This window comes from Enhydra lutris, unplaced genomic scaffold (genome assembly GCF_002288905.1).
Source record: "Enhydra lutris kenyoni isolate GAN:26980312 unplaced genomic scaffold, ASM228890v2 scaffoldscaffold43, whole genome shotgun sequence".
Taxonomy (NCBI): domain Eukaryota; kingdom Metazoa; phylum Chordata; class Mammalia; order Carnivora; family Mustelidae; genus Enhydra; species Enhydra lutris.
The window spans coordinates 12,667,092-12,687,265 of NW_019154127.1; the positions used below are offsets into that span (position 1 = coordinate 12,667,092).

At 53.3% G+C, this 20,174-nt stretch overlaps 1 protein-coding gene across 2 annotated transcripts; it reads right to left on the reverse strand.

The window, feature by feature from the left end:
* Nucleotides 1–220: 220 nt before the first annotated feature.
* On the reverse strand, nucleotides 221–19,288 carry LOC111155748 (radial spoke head 1 homolog). Of its 2 annotated transcripts, XM_022516128.1 has the most exons (9): nucleotides 19,235–19,288; nucleotides 16,919–17,032; nucleotides 16,709–16,814; nucleotides 10,891–10,981; nucleotides 10,261–10,396; nucleotides 6,369–6,440; nucleotides 3,788–3,950; nucleotides 2,860–3,003; nucleotides 221–273 (listed from the first exon to the last, which is right to left on the reverse strand). In XM_022516128.1, exons 1-9 carry the CDS (start codon nucleotides 19,286–19,288, stop codon nucleotides 221–223), a joined length of 933 nt encoding a protein of 310 aa, XP_022371836.1. The 2 variants fall into 2 exon arrangements, with proteins under 2 accessions (XP_022371836.1, XP_022371837.1); XM_022516129.1 differs by lacking the exon at nucleotides 16,919–17,032.
* Nucleotides 19,289–20,174: the final 886 nt, after the last annotated feature.

A 20,174-nucleotide genomic window follows, 5' to 3' on the forward strand; every position in this document is an offset into this window, starting at 1 on the left:
AGAAAACAGGGCTGCACCACCGCAGCCCGGTAACCCAGAGAGGCCCAGCTTAAAGACCCCGCAGAGGCTCATCCTTAAACAAAGGAGAAGGGAGACATTTATTCGTACCGTGCACTACTTAACAACTGATAAGAAAAGATTAATAACAGATTAGCATCAGAGGGCCCTATAACAGAGCGTTTCTGTGACACAATCTCCTATCCTTCCCGCTCGCTTCCGCTCACTCCGGTGGCTCTGACTGTTTATTTTCTTCTTCTTCAAAACTAACAATTCCTGCGGGGAGAAAAGAAGCACGAGTATAGTCCACACTCCTTTTTTCTATGCTGAAATGCTGTGCTAACAGATCTTTTGCAATGAATAATATTATAAATATTAAGCTTTTATCAGGCAAAAAAATACCATGTTAAATTTTATCTTATACCGACTTTCATGGTTTTTCTTTGGTACCAGTGTTAGGAGTGAGTTGGCCAGTTAGGGAATCGGGGCCAGGGTCCCCAGCAAGAAAATACGGAGTCAGGACGGCCAAGATCACACGGCACTGACACCCCGTTTTGCAGCTTAGACAGGACCAGACATTCTGCTTCGTGGCCTCTGCTGAAGTGATTTTGGCAAAATGTCCTGAAATAAGACCGTTAACCCCAAAGCATTTGTCAATATCACAGGCAAGGGGCAGCGAAAACCTAAAACCCCAAATGTCAGCAAAAAAAAGATCAACACGCAGATATCATCCTAATAGTCGGACAGATACGCAACCAGAGCCCTGACGGGCACGACTCAGCTCACCCTGATTGCTTAAGATCATTCCGCAAAAGAGTGCCCCAAAACCCCTAGACTTAGAAACTCCCAGGGCGACTCTGCCGGGCCCCTCCCTCTCCGAGAGATTTATACTCTCGCTCGATAAACTTTGCTTGCTGCCCCCACTGCTCCGTCCGGTCGACCCTTTCATCCTTCGAGGCAGCGTGACCAAGAACCACAGACGCTAAGGGGATAAAAAAAATCCTGTGACACCAGCAATAAACGGAGCAGAAGATAAACCCAAAGTCGAGGCTGAGAATATTCCGGTGAGGGTGAGCTCAGGAACCATCCCTGCCAGCACACGCGGTCCAAACACGACCAGCTCTGCGAACGTGGGGCTTCGCGGCTCGGCCCTCACATCCGTACAAAGGAAGGCAAGGACTTGCTACCTTCTAGGAAGGTGCTCCCTTAAAAGCGCCATGGAATTGAGAGCTATTTTTTGTTGTAAGTAAGCGCTATAACCCTCGCTGCGGGCGATGAAAAGAGGTTGGTAGGCTGACCCTCCACCGTGATGCAGGAATCGGGTTAGATCTTAAGTTTTTGTCACTGGCATGAAATATTTGCCTACGAGGCCCATTGCTTACCGCAGCCCGTTGCTCGTTTAAGGCGCTCTGACATTTTGGCATCTACCCGGGAAGGTGTGGGTAGCACCGTCCCTCCCCTCCCCTCTCTGCCCTGCTCTCAGGAATACTGACGCTGCCGTACTTGCTCCGTGCACGTTCTGTGCACAGCAGTCAGCGGTGGTCACACGGTTCCCTCTGCAGGCACACGGCAGGCCCACGGCTGTCATTCTGCAGACACACGGCGGTCACACGAGTGGGCACACGGCGGGCACATGGTGGGCACACGAGTGGGCACACAGCAGGCACACAGCAGTCAAGCGAACGATTCTCCACACACTGTCAGGCCCTAGGTCTCGCCCAGGGCCCCCTGGTGGGGCAAGCACAGTGTCCCCCCACCACCAGACGTGCTCAGGATTAGCCACAGCCTCCCCGCACGGGGCATCCCCATGCCATTTCCGTGCTCGGCAGATGAGGGCCTCCTCCAACCTCACAAACCTCAGGACCCTGGGCACAAATGCAGGATGCGGGGGGTACAAGCAGGAGGCCCCCCGGCTGCCAACGGGCATGCCTGGCGTAGGCCTCCCGCGCTCTAAGCCACAGGCTGCCCCCAGCCGCAAGCACGGGCTTCTCTGGTGCACTACAGTGGTGGTTCGTCTCACTTGCCAACCAAAGCCTGACCCTATGTGCACCCAACCCATGGGGATGGAAACCTGTTTTACCAGGAGTTCATTATTACAGAGATTGTCTTCAAAAAAAATAAATAAATGGGGAGTACAGGTCTTCCCAAAAAAAGGCATTTGCTCTATATTTGCGATAGAGACAAACGAACCTGCATGGGGTCCCTGGCCCAGCAACCACCATCTGGAGCCAGCGGTTCCCAGACCACTGGGTCCTGCACCACTGAGATGCCCGCCTTAAACCAGACACAAGGAACTGAGTTCCAAGAAGAAAGCCCTCTCTGAACTTCTGGGGCTGCCCACAGCACCTTGTCAAAGGCTCTAGGAACCTGAAGCCCCAACAGCCTGACAGTCACATCCCTGGCCTGTGACCTGCGGACACAGAAGCTTCGAGATTAACGGTCCCTTCAAACCCATTTGAAAGGGGCTGATTCCCAGCACCACTGGCCACTGATCAGACTGCTGGGATCCCACCATGGTAAAAATCAGGTAAAAAGAAAAAGAAAAAAAGGAAGCAGCATTCTAAATCTCTAGAAAGACCCTTCAGCCTGAGGCTGCTCTTTTGGTAAAAATGGAGAAAATTAGCTCACGACGGACAGCGAGAGACCCCACAGGGCTGCAGGCTGTCCCCGCCACCGACAGGGGGTTGGTCGGGGCGCCTGAGAGTGGGACATCCCACGGCCCCGCAGGAGTCCTCAGCCGGCCCCTGAGATCTCATCCCAGTCCCCGGGGCAGCCCACGGAGGCCAAGGTCAAAGACAGGAGAACCCGAGAGCCCTTCCCAGGGTGCGCCCTCCTCCTCCCTGGGCCCGAGAGCGTGCTCACCCTGGTCAACGGTGTCATAGCGGAAGTCCTCTCGGCCCTCCTCCCTGCTGCCTTCTCCATCGTCCTCCCCAGGCCTCATGGAGTCGGTCTCCCCCTCGGAACCATCGGCCAGAGCCTGGCCCTCCTCCGAGGGCTCCCCGCCGCCTGAGATGAAGCCACAGGAAACACTGCCACGTGGCCTGCGGGCCTGGGTCTCAGGCAGCTGCTTCCTCACCTGCCAGCGCCCACTCCCTCCTGCCCGCCACCCGCTCTGGGGACCCCACTCCCGCTTGACATCACCCAATCAGGTCCAGACCTGGAGCACCCATCCCCCATCTCGGCAAGGGGCTCGGTGGGGAAGGGTGGCCTACTTCCCACTGAGAAGCCACTGTCTGTTCCCCAGGGTTCCAGAGCTGACGGGGGCAATTTGATGTAGTCGACGAACATTGCTCCCCGAAGCGAAGGGGATGCCCACAAGCAGACCAGGGAGGGGAGGCCTGACCCTGCCGTGCCTGAGGCTGTCCCCTCCCTGGCTGTCCTCTCCAGCCGTCGGAACTCCAACGCATTAGGATCCGTGCCCCGTGCAAACTTCTCCAACGGCCCATGGCGCCTTGGCTACTTCTCGGGAAGAGCACGGGGAAGGGGACGGTCAGCTACTGCCACCCCCTCTTCAGGAAGGACTTGTCACCTGGCTGCTCGTGGTCCTGGCCCGAGCTCACACCCACAGCCAGTCCCAACCCAGGGCGGTGGGCTTTTGGTCCAGGCTTCCCATGGAACCAACCAGGTGGTCCGTCCAGCCAGTCATCCCACCTCCCCCCTCTCCTTCCACCCCCAGGAGGCCCCAACCCCCCAGGCTACCCCCCGACATTTTCATGCACACAAAACAGGCCCAGAGTTCCAGGCCCACAAAGGGGGTACCCAGGGCCAGCATCCCGGAGGCGCCCCGTACCTTCGGTTTCCAGAGCCTCTTCTGCACCAGGCCCGTCCGCAGGGGGCTGCTCCTCAGGGAGGGTCGGGGTCCACAGAGCCAGCTCTGTGATTTTGGTGGCTTTCCACCTCGGAACCACGGTCATCATTGTCGTCTCCTCCTCCTCTTCCTCTTCTCCTCTTTCCTGTTGGTAAGTTTAAAAACAAAATTACAGGCATGTGTGTAGACTCGGTGTGGGATGCTTACCGCGAGGGGACATTCGGCCACCGTGACAGCACGGCTCGGTGGTCAGGCCAGTGGTCAGCCGTCCCTGGTGTGATCTGGGCTCCAAGGTGGGTCTTGGAAGCACTAGGCTGAGGCACAGACAGGCATCGCCGCACGGCGCCCACCCGTGCGCTCCCGCTCTGCTGTGAATGGCTTCCAGACTTGACCTTCCCGCCTTCTGGAGCCCTCAAGAAATAACAGAGACTGGGTGTGGCTTTCAGTTTGCTCGGTCACATTTTCCCGATCACAGCTTCTTTAGTACAATAGCTAGCATCCCGTCCCTGAGAGGAAAGGACTGGGAGCATTCTAAGACGACCAGACAGCGTGGAAGGGCCTGAACACTAAGCATCTAGAACCAAGGACTATGGGGGGAAATGGAGTCCCGTGACAGCCGAGGGAGAACTGATCACCTCTACATGTGGGCTCTTCTGTAAGAGCGTAATTCCGGCCGTCCAGCAGCCGGCATATGCCCACCGGACGGAGCGTCCCAGCCTGTTCCCCGGTTTTGTATCTGTCACACATTTCCAAAGATCCGAATATCAATAAACCGGGAAGTGTCACTGTTACACAGAGGATAGTACGTATGACCACGTGGGACAGAGACCTGCCTGTCACTTCCACTGAGTCACTCAGAGCCAGATGGCTTGGTTTCCAAGTTTCCAAGCTCCATCCCCCCCGAAGGGGGACGCCAGTGCTCTAGGCCTGCACCAGAGTCCCCGGGGGGCTTGTGAAGACACGGGTGGGACCTCCTGTGTCGGGATGTCGGGGGTGGGGCCCTACCACCTGCGTTTCTAGCAGTCATTAGATCTCAGATCTCCCATCTTCCGTGCGCTGTGACACCTGGTTTCTGTGCTTATCACAGCCCCGGGTGTCATCCCAGAAAGTCCAAGTGCAGCCCTAGACCAAGGCCCCCAGGCTGTGCGTTCCTCCCCAGCCTTATTCCTGAACAGGGGCAGTTCTGGGGGCTTGTGGCAATATCTCCCCACCTTCAGTGTTAGGGTGTTCTTTCTACTTTCTCCCCAGCATCCTGAAATTCTGACTTCTAAGAACTTTTCCCCAAACAGAACAAAACTGCCCACTCCCCGAATCACAATAAGGGCTCAGTCACTGAGACAGCAAGGGACAGATTTGGGGGGCAGTTGGAGCCGTGTAATAAGTTGAGCCGGCAGGTCCCTTCAGGGGCCCGTGAGGGGTTTCCAGCCCCAGGAGAGCCCAGCAAGGACTCAGTCCATCGCTGTCCGATCTCACAATACAGCACGCAGCTCAGCTGTGCTGCAGTTCTAGACCACGCTTGCCGAGGGCACAGCGCAGACAGGGATGTGGGGAGCTGTGGCCCGCAGGGGGTGACACGTCAGATTTCTCCAGATGCCTCGGCTTCTGGGAGCCCCTTCCCTCAGTCACTGCACGTCCCGGGGTCCGGGCCGAAACGATGCTGGGGCTGGGGTTGGGCCTATTGTTAGCAACAAAATCAAGCATTTGGGACGCTTCAAACTGGGTAGTTTGCCAGGAAACTGACCCTTGCCGCAATCCGCGGCCCCTGGTCTAAAGGGATGGTAAACATGAGTAGGGAGCATGAGGCCGGGGGCCGGTCACCGTGAGCCCGCGGAGGATTCTGGCCACTGCCAAGGCCGTGGATAGTCACTCTACAGAACAAAGAGCCTCTGGCACAGTGATCTGAGGGGAGCCGGAAAAGAGGGACCGAGGGCAGGCCTGGGTGTGGGGTGTCCTGGCGGGATGTGCCTGGGGGTGACGCCAGGGAGGAAGGAGGTGCCAAGGTATTTTATGAAATCGCCTGTAGATCAGGAGATGATGACAAGAAATCCACCGGCACGTACGCACACACATGCAGGCACACACGTGCACACGCTCGCGCACACACGTGCCTAGTAGTGACAGCGTTCGCTGGCTACTTCTTGTGAACCGGGAGGCATGCAGCAGGTATTCACGACAGCGCTGAGCGCTGGAAAGGTGCAAAAAGACAAAATGGGCAGGACAAGCCGCACGTCAGAAGTGTGACGCTGGACAGACTTGGTGGCACCATGGCCACGGATGTCAGCCGTCACTCCTGCTGCCTGACGCTGCCCAGAGCCCTTGGACTCCAGGCCAGCTGCTCCTGACCCAGGCTGCATGTGGGCTTCTGCGGTAACGGTGATGTGACACGCTCAGATCCGGAAGTTCAGGTCTGGACCAAGGCATGCGCATACAGGGGGATGACAGCATGAGCGTGGCCAAGAGCTGGCATGACTTCCATGTGACCTGATGGGATCCGTGGGCTCAACAGCCCCGGGCAGCTCCTTGGCCCGCGGACAGAGGAAACCGTACGCACTCTGCCACTTACCACATCCGTCAAACGGTACTCCCCGTGCTGCTCACATCCGATATCAAACACGTACTTTCCAGGGCCGACAGGCTGCGAGCAAAGAGAGACCAAGAGGGGCTTCACACTTAGTGTTCCGTAGGAACCGGAGCACAAAATGCCACGGGGATGTCCGAAAACCAAAAACTGTCCCAAAGGTGGGGAGCGGGACAGCCGATGAGGGTTAAAGGGCTTTTGTGAACTCACGGCCAGTGGAATTGTCAGGTACAGGGCCTGTTTGGTTTCTTATCTAAACTTTAGTTTCATTGTCATAAAAGTAATGTATTTATTACAAAAATTTCATGAAGTCGACACCCACAGGCAAACAAGCTAGAGATAAAAGTGTTAATAATATTGGGACATGGTCTTGGGGTGCCCAGGTGGCTCAGCGGGTTAAGCGACTGACTCCTCATGATTTCGGCTCAGGTTGTGATCTCAGGGTCATGAGATCGAGCCCTGCCTCAGGCTCCGTGCTGGGCGTGGAGCCTGCTTCAGATTCTCTCCCTCTCTCCCTGCCCCTCCCCCTGCTGCTTTCCAATTAAATAAATCTTTAAAAATATATATTGTGATGTAATCTTTACAACCTTATTCCTTATTTCTAGTGCCTAGATTTTTCTAAATAGAAGTTTGACCGTAACTACACCCAGCGATTCATACTCTGCCATTGCTTAGAAACACGGCATAAATGAATTCCCATATTCACAAATGGCCTTCCACAATTCCAGTTGTCAACCTGGTGTTTTCTTTCATTTAAGAATTGTAATCTATTTTACCCATCTACTACTGTTAATATTTGGCGAGCCGACGCTATCCGTTGACAGAGACCGTGGCGGGAGACGTATGCAGAGTCGAATCTAATGTACACTCTTGATATTTTCCTCAGGGAAGTTTTCAGAGGTGGAATTTCTGGTACACACACACAGTGTGTACATATATATTCACAAAATATACAGACACACCTATTTTTTTTATATATTCACCAGAATGAGGCTCTAATGATCTTCCTTCCCACAACAACACTTACGAGCCCTTTGTCTTTAAACCCTTGCTTCTCCTGGGCATCAACATTTTGCTCTATCTTTACATTTTTTGAGTATATAAGTAACAGGACTCATCATTAAGTCACATCTTTAAGTTATAAGTAGGGTTGGATTTTTTCAACATTTTTGACCACTTAAAGTCCCACTGACTAATGCAAATGCTTTATGTATGCATACTAAATGTTACAAACATCCTAACCCCACTGGTCATTTATCTCTTAAACTTTCTTTAAAACATGTTCTAATCAATAAGGGATTGTTTTTAGCAAGCAAAATCTGTTGGGTTTTCCTTTATATTTCTGCTTAGAAAGTCCTCTTTCTTCATTTCAAAGTTAATGAACATTTACCTATTTTTTTTCTGTATGTGGTTTTGTTTACATTTAAACCTGTTCTCCCTTTAGAGTGTGTCTTCACCTCATGCTGGATTTCAAACGGACTTCGTTTTTCTTCGTTTCGTTATCAAGTCGTCCGAGCACCACTCCTCGACTTCTCCCCATCATGTCCTCATTAATTTAAATGATGCCCTTTTCAGGAGCTAATTTGCCGTATGCACTTGCACCTGTCCCTAGACTTTCTAATCTGCTTCATGATCTGTATTTCTCCAACCTGGTAGCGCAGTTGCAATTATCAAAACTTTGAAGTACGTTTTAATAACTTGTCAGCAAGGATAGGAACGGGTAATTCTCTGAGGAAGGTAGTGGAACCAGGAGCAGAAGTGCATAAAGATGCTGGACTTCACTAGGAATCAGGGAAATGCACATTAAAACCACAAGACATTTTTTATCCATCGGAGTTGCAAAAACATTAAAGACTGGTGATATCCAATGTTGGAGAATGTATGACAGAAGATCTCAGAATCTGTTCACCAGAGTGTAAACTGGCACAGCTCTTTCGGGCAGCTGGCGATATCAATCATGATTCAAAACGTCAATATTTGTAGAATCAGCAATGGCCGTGTCTAACCTACATAAATATTCCCAAATGAGCAAAAAGATCGAGGTCTCTGTGCCTATTTTCGTGTCCGGATGTATGTGATCCTATTTTATACAGTAACAGCCCTCATGCTGTATGTACGCGTGCCGAAAGGGCTGGGTGTCTGGGGACATTTCAATTGGAGCGGACAGAGCAGCACTATAAATGTGTTTTCTCTTCCTAATGATTTTCTTTTTTTTTTTTTTTTTAAGATTTTTCTTTATTTATTTGACAGACAAAGATCACAAGTAGGCAGAGCAACAGGCGGAGGGTGGGCGGAGCAGGTTCCCTGCTGAGCAGAGATCCCGATCCTGGGCTCCATCCCAGGACTCTGAGATCATGACCTGAGCTGAAGGCAGAGGCTTTAACCCACTGAGCCACCCAGGCGCCCCCCCTAATGATTTTCTTAATAACATTTCCCTTCCTCCAGCTTACCTTATTATAAGAATACAGTATCTAGTACAGATACAAAGTATGTGGCTGACTTTGTAGTGAGGATATAGTGTATAACCCCTGAAACATAGGAATGTGTGTTAATGACTGTTTATCTTGTCGGTAAGGCTTCCGGTCCACAGCATGCTCTAACCCTAACCCTAACCCCAACCCTGTGTGGATCTCTGACTGTGCGGGGGCCAGGGATCCGTGCCCCCACCCCTGCATTGTTCAACGGCCCACTGAACTAGTGTGCCATGTGCACAGGTCTCACTAACCAGCAGAACAAAGCTCTCCTTCTCTAGGGGAGTCTAGGTTTGTTGATTTTCCCAATGAACTTTCGTCGAATTCTCATTCCCTCCACATGGCTCCCTGTGCTGAAAAGCATCCCGGGAGAATTTTCCTGAGAATTACATATGCAAATGCATGGATTTGGGGAGAATGTGCTGCTTTACAAAGACTTAAAAGTAGAATCTGTAAGTTAGGGAATGAATTTTATGTCAGTGAAAACTAAGTTTTAAGAGAGTCCAAGGTGGTTTCATGATATTAGTTCAATATTCCCTGCACCCAACTTCCTTCTTTTTAAAGATTTATTTATTTATTCATTTATTTATTTATTTATTTGAGAGAGAGAGGGGGAGAGCAGGGAGAGGGGCAGATGGAGAGGGAGAGAATCTCAAGCAGACTCCCCGCTGAGCACAGAGCCTGCCCTGGGCCTCGATCTCACAACCCTGAGTTCACCGTCTGAGTTGAAGAGTCAGATGTTTAACTAACTGTGCCACCCAGGCGCCTCTCTCTATGTCAACTTCTAATGCCTTTAACTTGCTTTGCAAACTCTTCAGGGGACGTTTCTGGCCACGCTGGCTTGAAGCGTTGGGGGGCGGGGCGAGTAAGCAGGGCATCTCTGTGTCCCAGCGGGGCCCCCACAACCACAGAGCCCTCCAACAGAAAGGACCAATTATGAGCCCTGCGGACTGGCCACACCTTCCCACGGAAGCCCACATCCAGGTTGGGCAGGCTAGCCTGCGGCAAGGAAGAAGCTTCTGGGTCTGCCCTCCCAGTGCTCCAGCCCCGTGCCTCCCAGGGCAAAGGATGTCCGAACACCCACACGCTCACAAGCACAGGAAATGTCTCACGTCTGACCTGCCATGATGAGGAGCACATATGAGAGATGGGACCCTCCCCCCTCCGCTTTATAAGGATGGGCTGGATCCCGGCCCGGGTAGAGTGGGGGTTCACTGAGATGCAGAGAAAAGAACCAGGTGCCCTCCACTCTGCCGTCTGTAGGCATCAGAGACTTGGGGAGAGGCACGGCTGCCCCCTCCCTGTGTTTGGAGGGGTGGGAGGGTTCCCTGAGTTTTTAGTATTCTACATTCACATATTTACGCAGACGGGGGGAGGAGGGCGTGCTTCGTTTCCCACCGACTTACGTTTTTGTTGAAGAACTTGCCCTGGTACCTGTGGTTCAGGTGAATGAGTTCGGCCGCACCTTCTTGCTGTCCGTTCACCCAGGTACCTACGTACTTACTGCCCGTCTCTGCGTAGAAATAGGTGCCTTGCCCGTGCCTGGTGAAGACAGAAAGAACGTGCACTGTCCCTGCACAGTGGAAAGCCTTCCAGGTTTATAGGACAGACATTTAAATTGAGGGTGGCCTATCCTTGGCTTTTCTATCTGTGCCCCATCAAAGCACGCGCCTGCTCTGTGTGCCCATGCATGGGAGGGGCATCGCGTGCTGGACAGCGACACCCTTCCCGCGTATCATTCGGGTCACACGGGAAAGAGGCAGCGCTCCCAGGAGGCTCTGTGGCTCTGTCCCCAGGTGGGTACTTCTGTGGCCTCCTCGCCCCGGGGGCTCTGAATGAAGGACCGCATATTCTCCCGCACATCTGGACCTGCCCAGTCACGTCACATCTGGAGTGCCCACCTTAAAGCCTTGAAGGGTTTGGACTGCCTGGCGGAGCTGGCAAACGGGTTTTTGTCATGACTCCGTCTCATAATAAGGCGTCGTCATGTTCTCGTTACATAAACAAGTGTACAGGACGGAAGAGAGAGCGCAAACCTTTGGTGGGCAAACCACTCCCCAGTGTAGATGTCATTATTGATGTAGTAGTAGACGCCGTAACCGTGCCTTTGGTCATCCGCCCACTCCCCTGGAAGGGACGACACAAAAGTGGGCCCGGTGAGAAGGGAAAGACGGGCTTCACCTGCTGTCTCCTCCCTCTGTGGCCCCCCTCCATCCCCCTGCCCCTCTGGCTGGATGGTGTGGGGGGGCTGGCTAAGGGAAACTGAGTCAGGGGCCTCCTGGACGCAGGTCTGAACAGGTACATACACGTGGGCCACTGTCGCCTGCATGGCCCACAACAGGTATCACCGCTGGTCGGTGGCACAGCAAGGATTCAAACCCGGGATTTGTCCACACGGTTGTCCCTACACCACATCCCTGCTTGCGCAGTTCAGCGGTCCAGCAGCAACACCCAGACTCGGTGACCCCGACTCGGCCTCTCCCAGCGGCTCACTCTCTTTCCCGCCTCATCACCTTGCTCTGACACACCTTCCCAGCCAGGGCACCCGGGGTGCCCCACCTATACACTGGCTCCAAGGGCGTGGACACCGCCGCATGCCCAGCCCCTGCCTCTGCGGGACTCTTCCCTCACTGACTGCCCCTGCCTCCTCCCCCCCACCCCCCCGCCCATGCCGCCTCCTGCGAATCTCCTGCTGCCTTGCTGAGAAATACTGGAACTGGCAAAGACACCATAAAACTCCCAACACCTCTACCGTAATGACAACAGTAAACTAGTTAGGGAATGAGGCCGATCCTAGAAGATAGATCCCCACTCCAGGAGACTTACGACACCCTCCAACCTTACAGCTCACACGGGGAAGAAACTTAAGAGTTTTCTGAGGTTGACCACTCTCCTAAAATGCACGTGGTGTTGCTAATAACAAGTTGTTACCTGGAATGACGCTTTTCTAGAATATGCATAATTTTTAAAAATGAAGTTTCGTCAATTTCTGATCAAAGACAAAAGATAGAATTCCCTATTTTCTCTGTAGAGAGGGATATAATAGAATTGTGGTCAGACAGACATTCCATTATTAGCTAGACAGACAAGGAAAAGGCGTGTGGCAGCCATGTCAGACATGAATTTTTAAACTTCTGTTTGTTAAGTCCTCAGATTTTATAACACTTGTGGCATTATAAATTGTCTTCATTTATTTTGATTTTTTATTACAAATGAACATTCACATGTATGCCAATCTTATGTTCTTTTCCTTAAAGAGAGCCCCCAAGACTTGCATAAGCTTCTGGCTCACAGGAGATCGGGCTTTGCTTCTGCATCAAGAGAAAGAAGACACAGCACGCCAAGGACATGTGGATCGTCCAGGAAATACGTGTTTACACGAGTGAATCCCATGTTCATCGACAGCAACAGATCGACGGAAGGGCACAGCCACACATTTTCTCTACCAGTCCCACAAGGTCTCAAGCACTCTGAGACAGACAAGCAGCAGCTCCAAGAAGAGTGCTGACCTGGGGGAGCCTTTCCCCTGCCCCCCGAGTGCGGGGCAGACCCACAGCTGACAGCCCAGAGAGGAGGCGGCGGGAACCGGCATAAGTGAGGGAAGAGGTGTGACGTGTGTCAGGAACAGCATGAGCAAGGGTGATGGAGAACCCCCACACTGAAATAATTCAGCAAACACTTGGGCTCGAACCTAAAGTCGCCCTGAGGATAGAGAGAGGATGCAGGAGTCCTGGAGGACTCGGCTTTCAAGGAGCCATTGTGTCCTGGTAAATTACCAGTTTAAAAGGAGGAAGAGGAGGAGGAGGAGGAGGAGGAGAAGGGCAGATGTTCAGCAGAGGTGGTTTCTGTGGTGTAAATATTCCCACTGCGGCCAAGGTTGAACTGCGCAAGGGGTTGGGGACAAGTGTCCCAGAGCTGGCTCGTGTGAGCTCTCAGAGCTGAGCAACAGGGCCCCAGGAGGCCAAGACGTCACTTGGTTTCTTCACCAAAAAAGACCACGACAAAACGATTCCATCCTCTTCTCTTGGCCATTACAGCTGGTCTCCAGGGCAGCGTGTCAAGAAAAATGTAGTAAGCACTTCACAGAAAATTTTCAAGAAACAAATTAAATTACAGGGGCACCTGGGTGGCTCAGTCAATTGAGCATCTGACTCTTGATTTGAGCTTGGGTCGTGATCTCAGGGTCTTGGGATGGAGCACCCTGTCCGACAGGCTCCGTGCTTAGTGGGGGTCTGCTTGAGATTCTCTCTCCCTCTCCCTTTGTCTCTTCCCCCATGTTCTGTCTCTCTTGCTAATAAATAAATAAACATACAGGAAGGAAGGAAGGGAGGAAGGAAGAAAGGAAGGAAGGGAGGAAGGAAAGAAGAAAAAAGGGAGGGAGGGAGGAAGGAAAGGGGTGGTTCCTGGGTGGCTCAGTCAGTTAAGCATCTGCCTTCAGCTCAGGTCATGATCCCAGGGTCCTGGGATCAAGTCCTGCATCGGGCTCCCTGCTCAGCAGGGAGTCTGCTTCCCCCTCTCCCTCTGCCCCTCCCCCTGCTTGTGTGTGCGCTCTCTCTCTCTCTCTCTCTCTCAAATAAATAAAATCTTTAAAAAAAAAGAAAAAGAAAATGATTAAATTGCAAAGGCACCAAATTTCAAAGCAGTGCGGAAACTTTTTAAAAGTCCTGGTTTACTGAACAAACAAGGTGTTAGCAATCCTGCCCAGCAGATGGTAAGCGGGTGGCAGGAAATGGTGACATGAGGGAGCTAAGTGAGGGAAAGGTCGCCTCCTGGAGCAGGTCTTTAACACCATGGACCAGGTTTCCCTTTATACACGCGTGCCACTGAGAAGCTGTGTTGCTGTTGCTTTAACCATGCGCTTCGTTGCTCAGCCTTCCTACCCCTAACCCTATACTTTCTCATCATTCTCCATCTCATCACCAGAGTGTCTTCAGCTACATTTCTGTTCAGGAGGAACTCCACGGTTGGCTGGCTGGTGGTCTGTGTTGGTTTTCCTCCAGGAAAACACCGTCCCCTTACAAAGCTCTCCACGTGCGTCCACCCCATCGCCGTCCCCAGGCCTCCCTCGAAGGCTCCCGGGTCCGCAGCTCTGGAGATTAAAGACCATTTAAAGCAAAACACCCTGGGGCAAGTCGGTGGCTCCGTCGTTTCACTGTCTGACTCTTGATTTCAGCTCGGGGTCACGATCTCAGGGTTTTGAGATCAGACCCTGCGTCAGGCTCCACACTGGGTTCGGAGTCTTCTTGGGATTCTCTCTCTCCCTCTCCCTCTGCCCCCTCACCTCTGCTCGTGTGCAAGTGCTTGCGCTCTCTCTGTCTCTCTCAAATAAATAAGCAAATAAATAAATGAAATCTTTTTAAAAATAATATTAAAAAATAAATAAAATGAAATGCCCTTCTAAGAAGCTCTCTGCCCACCTGAGATGCGGGTTAGTCACTGTCTGCCCCGCTGGCTCCCTCCGCTGCTGGGTCCGCAGAACGTGGATGAGACGGGCGCTGACATCGATGGGGCAGCACTCTGGTAGTGGTTCCTGCCGGCTAGGGTCTTTGCATTGGCCACCTCCTTTGGGATGTGTAATAACCAAAACACATTTTTACAGGGACAGCACCCAAAAACCAGAGAGATCATGCACCTTGCCCAAGGCCACACAGCAGGACGGAAACAAAGATCCCGATTTCCGTGGTTCCAACATCGTGCTCTCTTGAGCAAGCAAGGGCCATGCATTCATGTCTTCTTCCAGCTCTGGCCACTGAGAGCATCCATAAAAGCCAACTTCGAGTCATATCATTTTGTCTCTCCACGGTGTCGTGACCAAACATCTTCATCTTTATTGGCTCCTTTCAGCTGGCTACAGGACCGGTCCTGGAGAGGGGTGTTCCCTCTCCTTTCCAAAGCCCTTGTCGACCTTCCGTCTCTGCATCTCACAGTCCATAGAGGTGGTCCGAAAGCCCCTCTAAAGTGGATCCCACTCACCCCCCAACCTCATTCCCCGCTTTTCCACTGCTCGAGTAGCCCCCAAACCAGGAGTGTCCGCTCGTTCCTGGGCTTCCCATCAGGCTCAGTGGGTTGATCAGGAATGTGCCCCCAACCCCGGGCTGAGGCTGAGTACTCTTGATAACCAGCAGAAAACCACTCTGTGTCCCTTAGGGTGGCAGTGGGCCAACACACAGTCTTGAAAAATTCAGCCATGTCTTAACTTAGATTTTAAGACTAGAAGGTTGTTCACTGGCTGAGCTAAAATTAACATTGTAGCTTTTGACCTTGAAGAAGAAATCTCTGAGCAATAACCACACCCTGCACACTTTAACATACAAAGCCACATGGAGACACAAAAACTCATGGCTGTTTGCAAAGAAGGTCTACATGTTGGCTAACCTTCATGTTAAAAACCCCTTCAATCCCTTATTCTGAGTACCTTCTTTACATATTTACATGTCGTTCCACTTGTATTAATGTCTACACTAAAATAAAACATGACAACAATGAAATTAGGTTCATAACAGTCTGGAAGGAATTAAATCAAACTCTAAATTAAATTGTTTCAAGTTGATTTAAAAAGCAGATGGTGTTCCTTCTGCGATAAGCCCTCTAAGAAATAGGAAACAGAGCAGAAATTCCTCTCTAACACGACCAGCGCTGGCAGGCCTCCCCTGGCTCTCGGACTCTGGCAGAACCTCTGGTTCAGAATTCCTTGGTTCCACTTTCATTCAGTGATGAGGGAGGCAGCTCTGGCTCGCGCCGAAGGACATGTCCTCACCGGGAGGCAATGCTGCCAGCGGACACGTACTGAGAGCTTGCCAACCACCAAGCACGTTTCCCCGTGTTCACTCCTCACGCTGCAGACCAGAGAGCTGGGACAGCGAGCATTGAGACTCTCTACACGAGTTCACACCTCTTGTCACCATGGCTCCAGGGGTTGGTTATAGCTCCCCTGTGAAATCTGATGAAAACTGGATATGTTCTTCCCAGGAAAAGTCCAGAACACAGAATCCTGCATAGTTTCTGAAGGCTCACACCCACTCCCCACTTGTCTGTCTTCCCAGGCTCGTCCCTCATTGGGATCAGACCAACATGGTAGTCACACCGGGTAATGACGGTGTGTGGGGGCAGCCGTGGGGTTCTTGGATATAAGGGAACAAGAATTTCCCTCCCACATAACATTGGCAGGTAAGAAATCGTGGCAAGGGGCTCCTGGGTGTCTCAGTGGGTTAAAGCCTCTGCCTTTGGCTCAGGTCATGATCTCAGGGTTCTGGGATCGAGCCCCACATCGGGCTCTCTGCTCGGCAGGGAGCCTGCTTCCCCCTCTCTCTCTGCCTGCCTCTCTGCCTACTTGTGATCTCTGTCTGTCAAATAAATAAATAAAATCTTAAAAAAAAAAAAAAAAAGAAATTGTGGCAGACATAGGAATGCCAACTTAATGAGGCAGCGTGTCTTCCAGACCAGCGGCCTTCAACGAAGGAGCCACCAGGTCTAAAGAAACCACGTGTTCATCAGAAGAGGGACTGGCCAGAAAGAGAAGCAGCAAGTCAACGTCAAGGGGCTGAAAGGACAGAGTATTTGAAGTCAAGGGTCCAGATCCCATGACGCCTGTGCTCCCTCACTGCCTCCCTTGCTTTCGGTACTCAGCACACGGGCTCACAGCTGTGCCGGCCGCAGGGTCAGCAGCCGGTTCGTTCATTACAGGCCTGTCGGGTTTCTGCATCAGCCCTGTGAACCTAGGAGCACAGCTGTGTTTATTGAGTGACTAACTGATCTGGAGGACTCAAATCTCCCTCAGCTCAGCGACCACAAACAAGTTCAATCCCCACACATCAGCTTTACAACGCAACCGTCTGCTTTGTGAGCATGTCTTACCTTCGTATCTTGAGCCATCTGGGTATATGAAAGTGCCGTGACCATGCTTTTTATTTTGAACGTATTCTCCCATGTACCGAGCACCATTTTTAAACTTGTAGACACCCTGAAACACATTGATTATATACAATTCGTATCATTCCTGTGTTCCGGGCTCACCACCAGAATATTAACTGGAGAAATCTAGCCACTGAAGGCACCTGTTCTGACCTGGCCATGTCTTTTCCCGTGTTCGTAGTTCCCTTCATACGTGTCCCCATTGGGCAGTCTTGCTTTCCCATGTCCATGCCGTTCACCTGCCTCATTCCGCTCCCCCTCGTACTCCTGGGCAGAAGAGACAGGGACAATTACAGCTACCGCGTATTAATCACTAAGGATGTGTTAAGCGTTTTCGTAAGTAATATTTCATGGAATCCCTCCCAGTCTTCAGCCCCATCTGACAGGTGAGGTAGGAAACCACACCTGGGCGATGTGGAGCCTTGGTCTAAGGTGATACCGTGGGACCTGTCAAGGGTGGGAGCCTCCCTCGCTCTCTCCAACATCTGAGTTTGCAATTGATCATGATAATCCTTTGCCCTGTGAGCAAAATTGACAAACTGAGGGAAATGCGAGGCGCTCCTAATTGTGTTCTCTGTGGGAACAGGTGTGAAGGAGCAGACGCCGGTGGCATGGCCTCAAGCCACATTAGGAATACCTCCCTGTTCCTTCCTCCAATAATCCAGGGCTCAAAATGCAAAAAGACCACCTCTTCCTCCAAGGATCTCCGGGGCTGCCTGTGGCTTCAGGACCCCTTTCACCATGGGGGCGCCTGCGGGACAGGAAGCCACACAGGGGAGCTAAGGACCAGGGCTCAGCTGTCACAAGCGTCCCTAACTCCACTTAGTTAATCTCGTTATCAAGTTTCAACTCCTCAGCAAGAGACTCGAGTTTCAAACACTCGTAGACTAACACGGAAATAATTATGTAGCTTACAAGTAAATCAATTTAAAAAAAACTAATACGGGTTTGTAATTCACCTATTTTCTCCTACCCTTCAGGAAATAAACATTCCTCAAGCCCCTAACCATGAGTGCAGAGTGAACATATACGTAATAAAAGGGCGAAGGCACAGAGTAACGGTTTGACACGGAGTGGTATCTGCAAAGAGGGCACCACCAGCTCAGACATACAACTAGGACGTGGGGAAAAAACCGTCTGCGGTCTGCCTTTGCCCAGCACTGTCTAGCTCAGAAATCTATGCTCAGAAGGGAAGGTAAACATGTGTGACCTTACCAATTTGTTTCAGGGTTAGTAGAAAACAAAATGTGTAAAAGCTCTCCACCTCGCTCAGAAGACCTCCCAGGGCACCCGACGGGGGGTGACCGAATGGGGGAGGGAGGGAGGCTCTAAAATGACCCCAGCTGTGATTCAAAGCTAAAGTTATGGGCACAAAAGAGTTACAAACCACTAGGGCTACCTGAGGGGACAAGTTCGAAGTCTTACTGGGCAGATGCTGTAGGTTGGGTTCCCCCAGAAACAGACTCTGAGCAAGTGATGTTTTAAAAGCGTCCCCTGAGAATCAACAAAGGGGATGGGGAAACAGACACGAAAGAGGAGGGTGGGTGTGTCAGGAGATGTCCCCACCTGGGCCTCAATGCCCCGGGGATGCTGGAGTGTAAAGCACTGTGGTTTGTCCTCTTTTTAGCACGAGCTGCTGGCTGTCCAGAGAGCATGGATTCCTGGCTTCCGGCCCTCCTACTGGCCGGGTGGCTCCGCGCGTAGAGGGGCTAGTCTTGAGCAGTGACCAGGGCAGAAGCTGGGAGGTGGGCACACCTAGCAAGCAAAAAGTTCTGAGCATCTATCACAGCCGAAGTGGTAGGTTTTTCAGCTAATTCTGAAACTGTCTCCACTCTGTACCCCGAGCACACATGCCGTGGCTGGGGTTCCCACCTGTCAGCCAGGAGACGGTCACCCTGTGCGGTAGAGTGATTAGTCTGGGGACATCCATCTACGCCCACGCAGAGCCCGGCTCCTGCCCGGACGCCGGGCACCCAGCACCGCCTCTCTGCTGCCTGCACCGGGAACGAGTCCAGTGACCTGGGTCAGCTCCCGCAAGACCGAAGAGAGCCCGTGGGATTCCAGGCCTCCAGGGTGGAAGCCTTGCTGAGAGCCCCTCGCATCTCTCAAAGGACCCCGCGAAGCCCTTCCCTCCACCCCCTTGATCCTGAGGCGCAGGCTCCGGGGCAGGACCCAGCGCCCTGCGGGCTCGCCAGGGCGGGGTGACCCGCCGGCTTCGGAGGGCGCCCGGACGGAGACCTGCAGCAGGCCGGGGATGCTCCCAGAGGCTGGGCTGGGAAGTCTTCGCCTTTAACGGGAGGCGGGATGCGGAGGGAGGAGGCGGCGAGAAGGGATGTGGCAAGAGGACGTCAGCGGGGCACCTTCCACCGCCAACGTCCCGGGCGCGGCGCGGCGGTGGCCGGTGCGGTCCCGGTCCCCGGCTGGCCTCCGCGGGGCGCCCGGGAAGCCCCCCGCCCCCGGAGCGCTCACCCCAAGGTCATTCTCTCCCTCCTCCTCCAACTCCTCCGAGCCCAAGTCCGACATGCCCTCGCCCCGGTCTCGGTCCTCGCCGCCACCAGCGCGTCTCCAGCGGGTAGGTCCCCGCCGCCCGCACCGCCGCGTCCGCCGTCGCCATGGAGACGCGGTCCGCCCCGCCTCCCCCCGGCGCGGGCGCTGGGGAGGGGACCGGAGGGGCGGGGCGGAGCCACGGGCCGCGTTCGGGTGCTGTCATAGCAACGGGCAGGGGCGCCCGGGCCTGGCGGGAAGGGGCGGGGCGGGAGGGCGTGGGGCGGAGCCACTGACCGCTTTCGGCGCTGTCATAGCAACGGGAGGGAACCTCGACCAATCGGCGCCCGGGAAGAGGGAGGGGCGGACTAGGGATGGACTCGGCGCCCACCCGCGGTCAAGCGGGGACCCCGCGTGGCTGGCCTGGGCCGCCGGCTGCCGGCTGGTGCTGTCACGAGGGGCCGCCTTTGGACCAGGGCCCTAAAGACGTGGAGGACAGACGACGCACAGGGGCCCGCCCTGGGCAGGGCTTCACCTCTGCCTTCGCTGAGCCCTGCCCCTTCCGACCCGGCCCCTTGGCTTCTTGGGTCCCTCGGTGGGCCCTGCCTGCTCCTCCCCACCTTCTGGGCTCTCCCGACCCTTCGGTGTTGGCGTCCGGAGAGCTCTGTCTGTCGAGAGCTTTTCTCTGACGCAGGGAGTCAGTGTGCGGGCGCGTCCACACTGATGTCCTTAAGAGTTTGACATCCCTTCTCCACCCCGAGCCTGAGTCCAGTCCCCTCGCTACCCCAAGGAAGAAAGGACTTCAAGTCCATGTATCATCTACCGCCTGTCGTCCGTCCACCTGTCTGTCCTCCGTCTAGCTCTCAGCCCCCACAGCACCGAGAAAAGTGTTTTTCCCCCAGCAGACGCTCAGCCAAGCCACTGA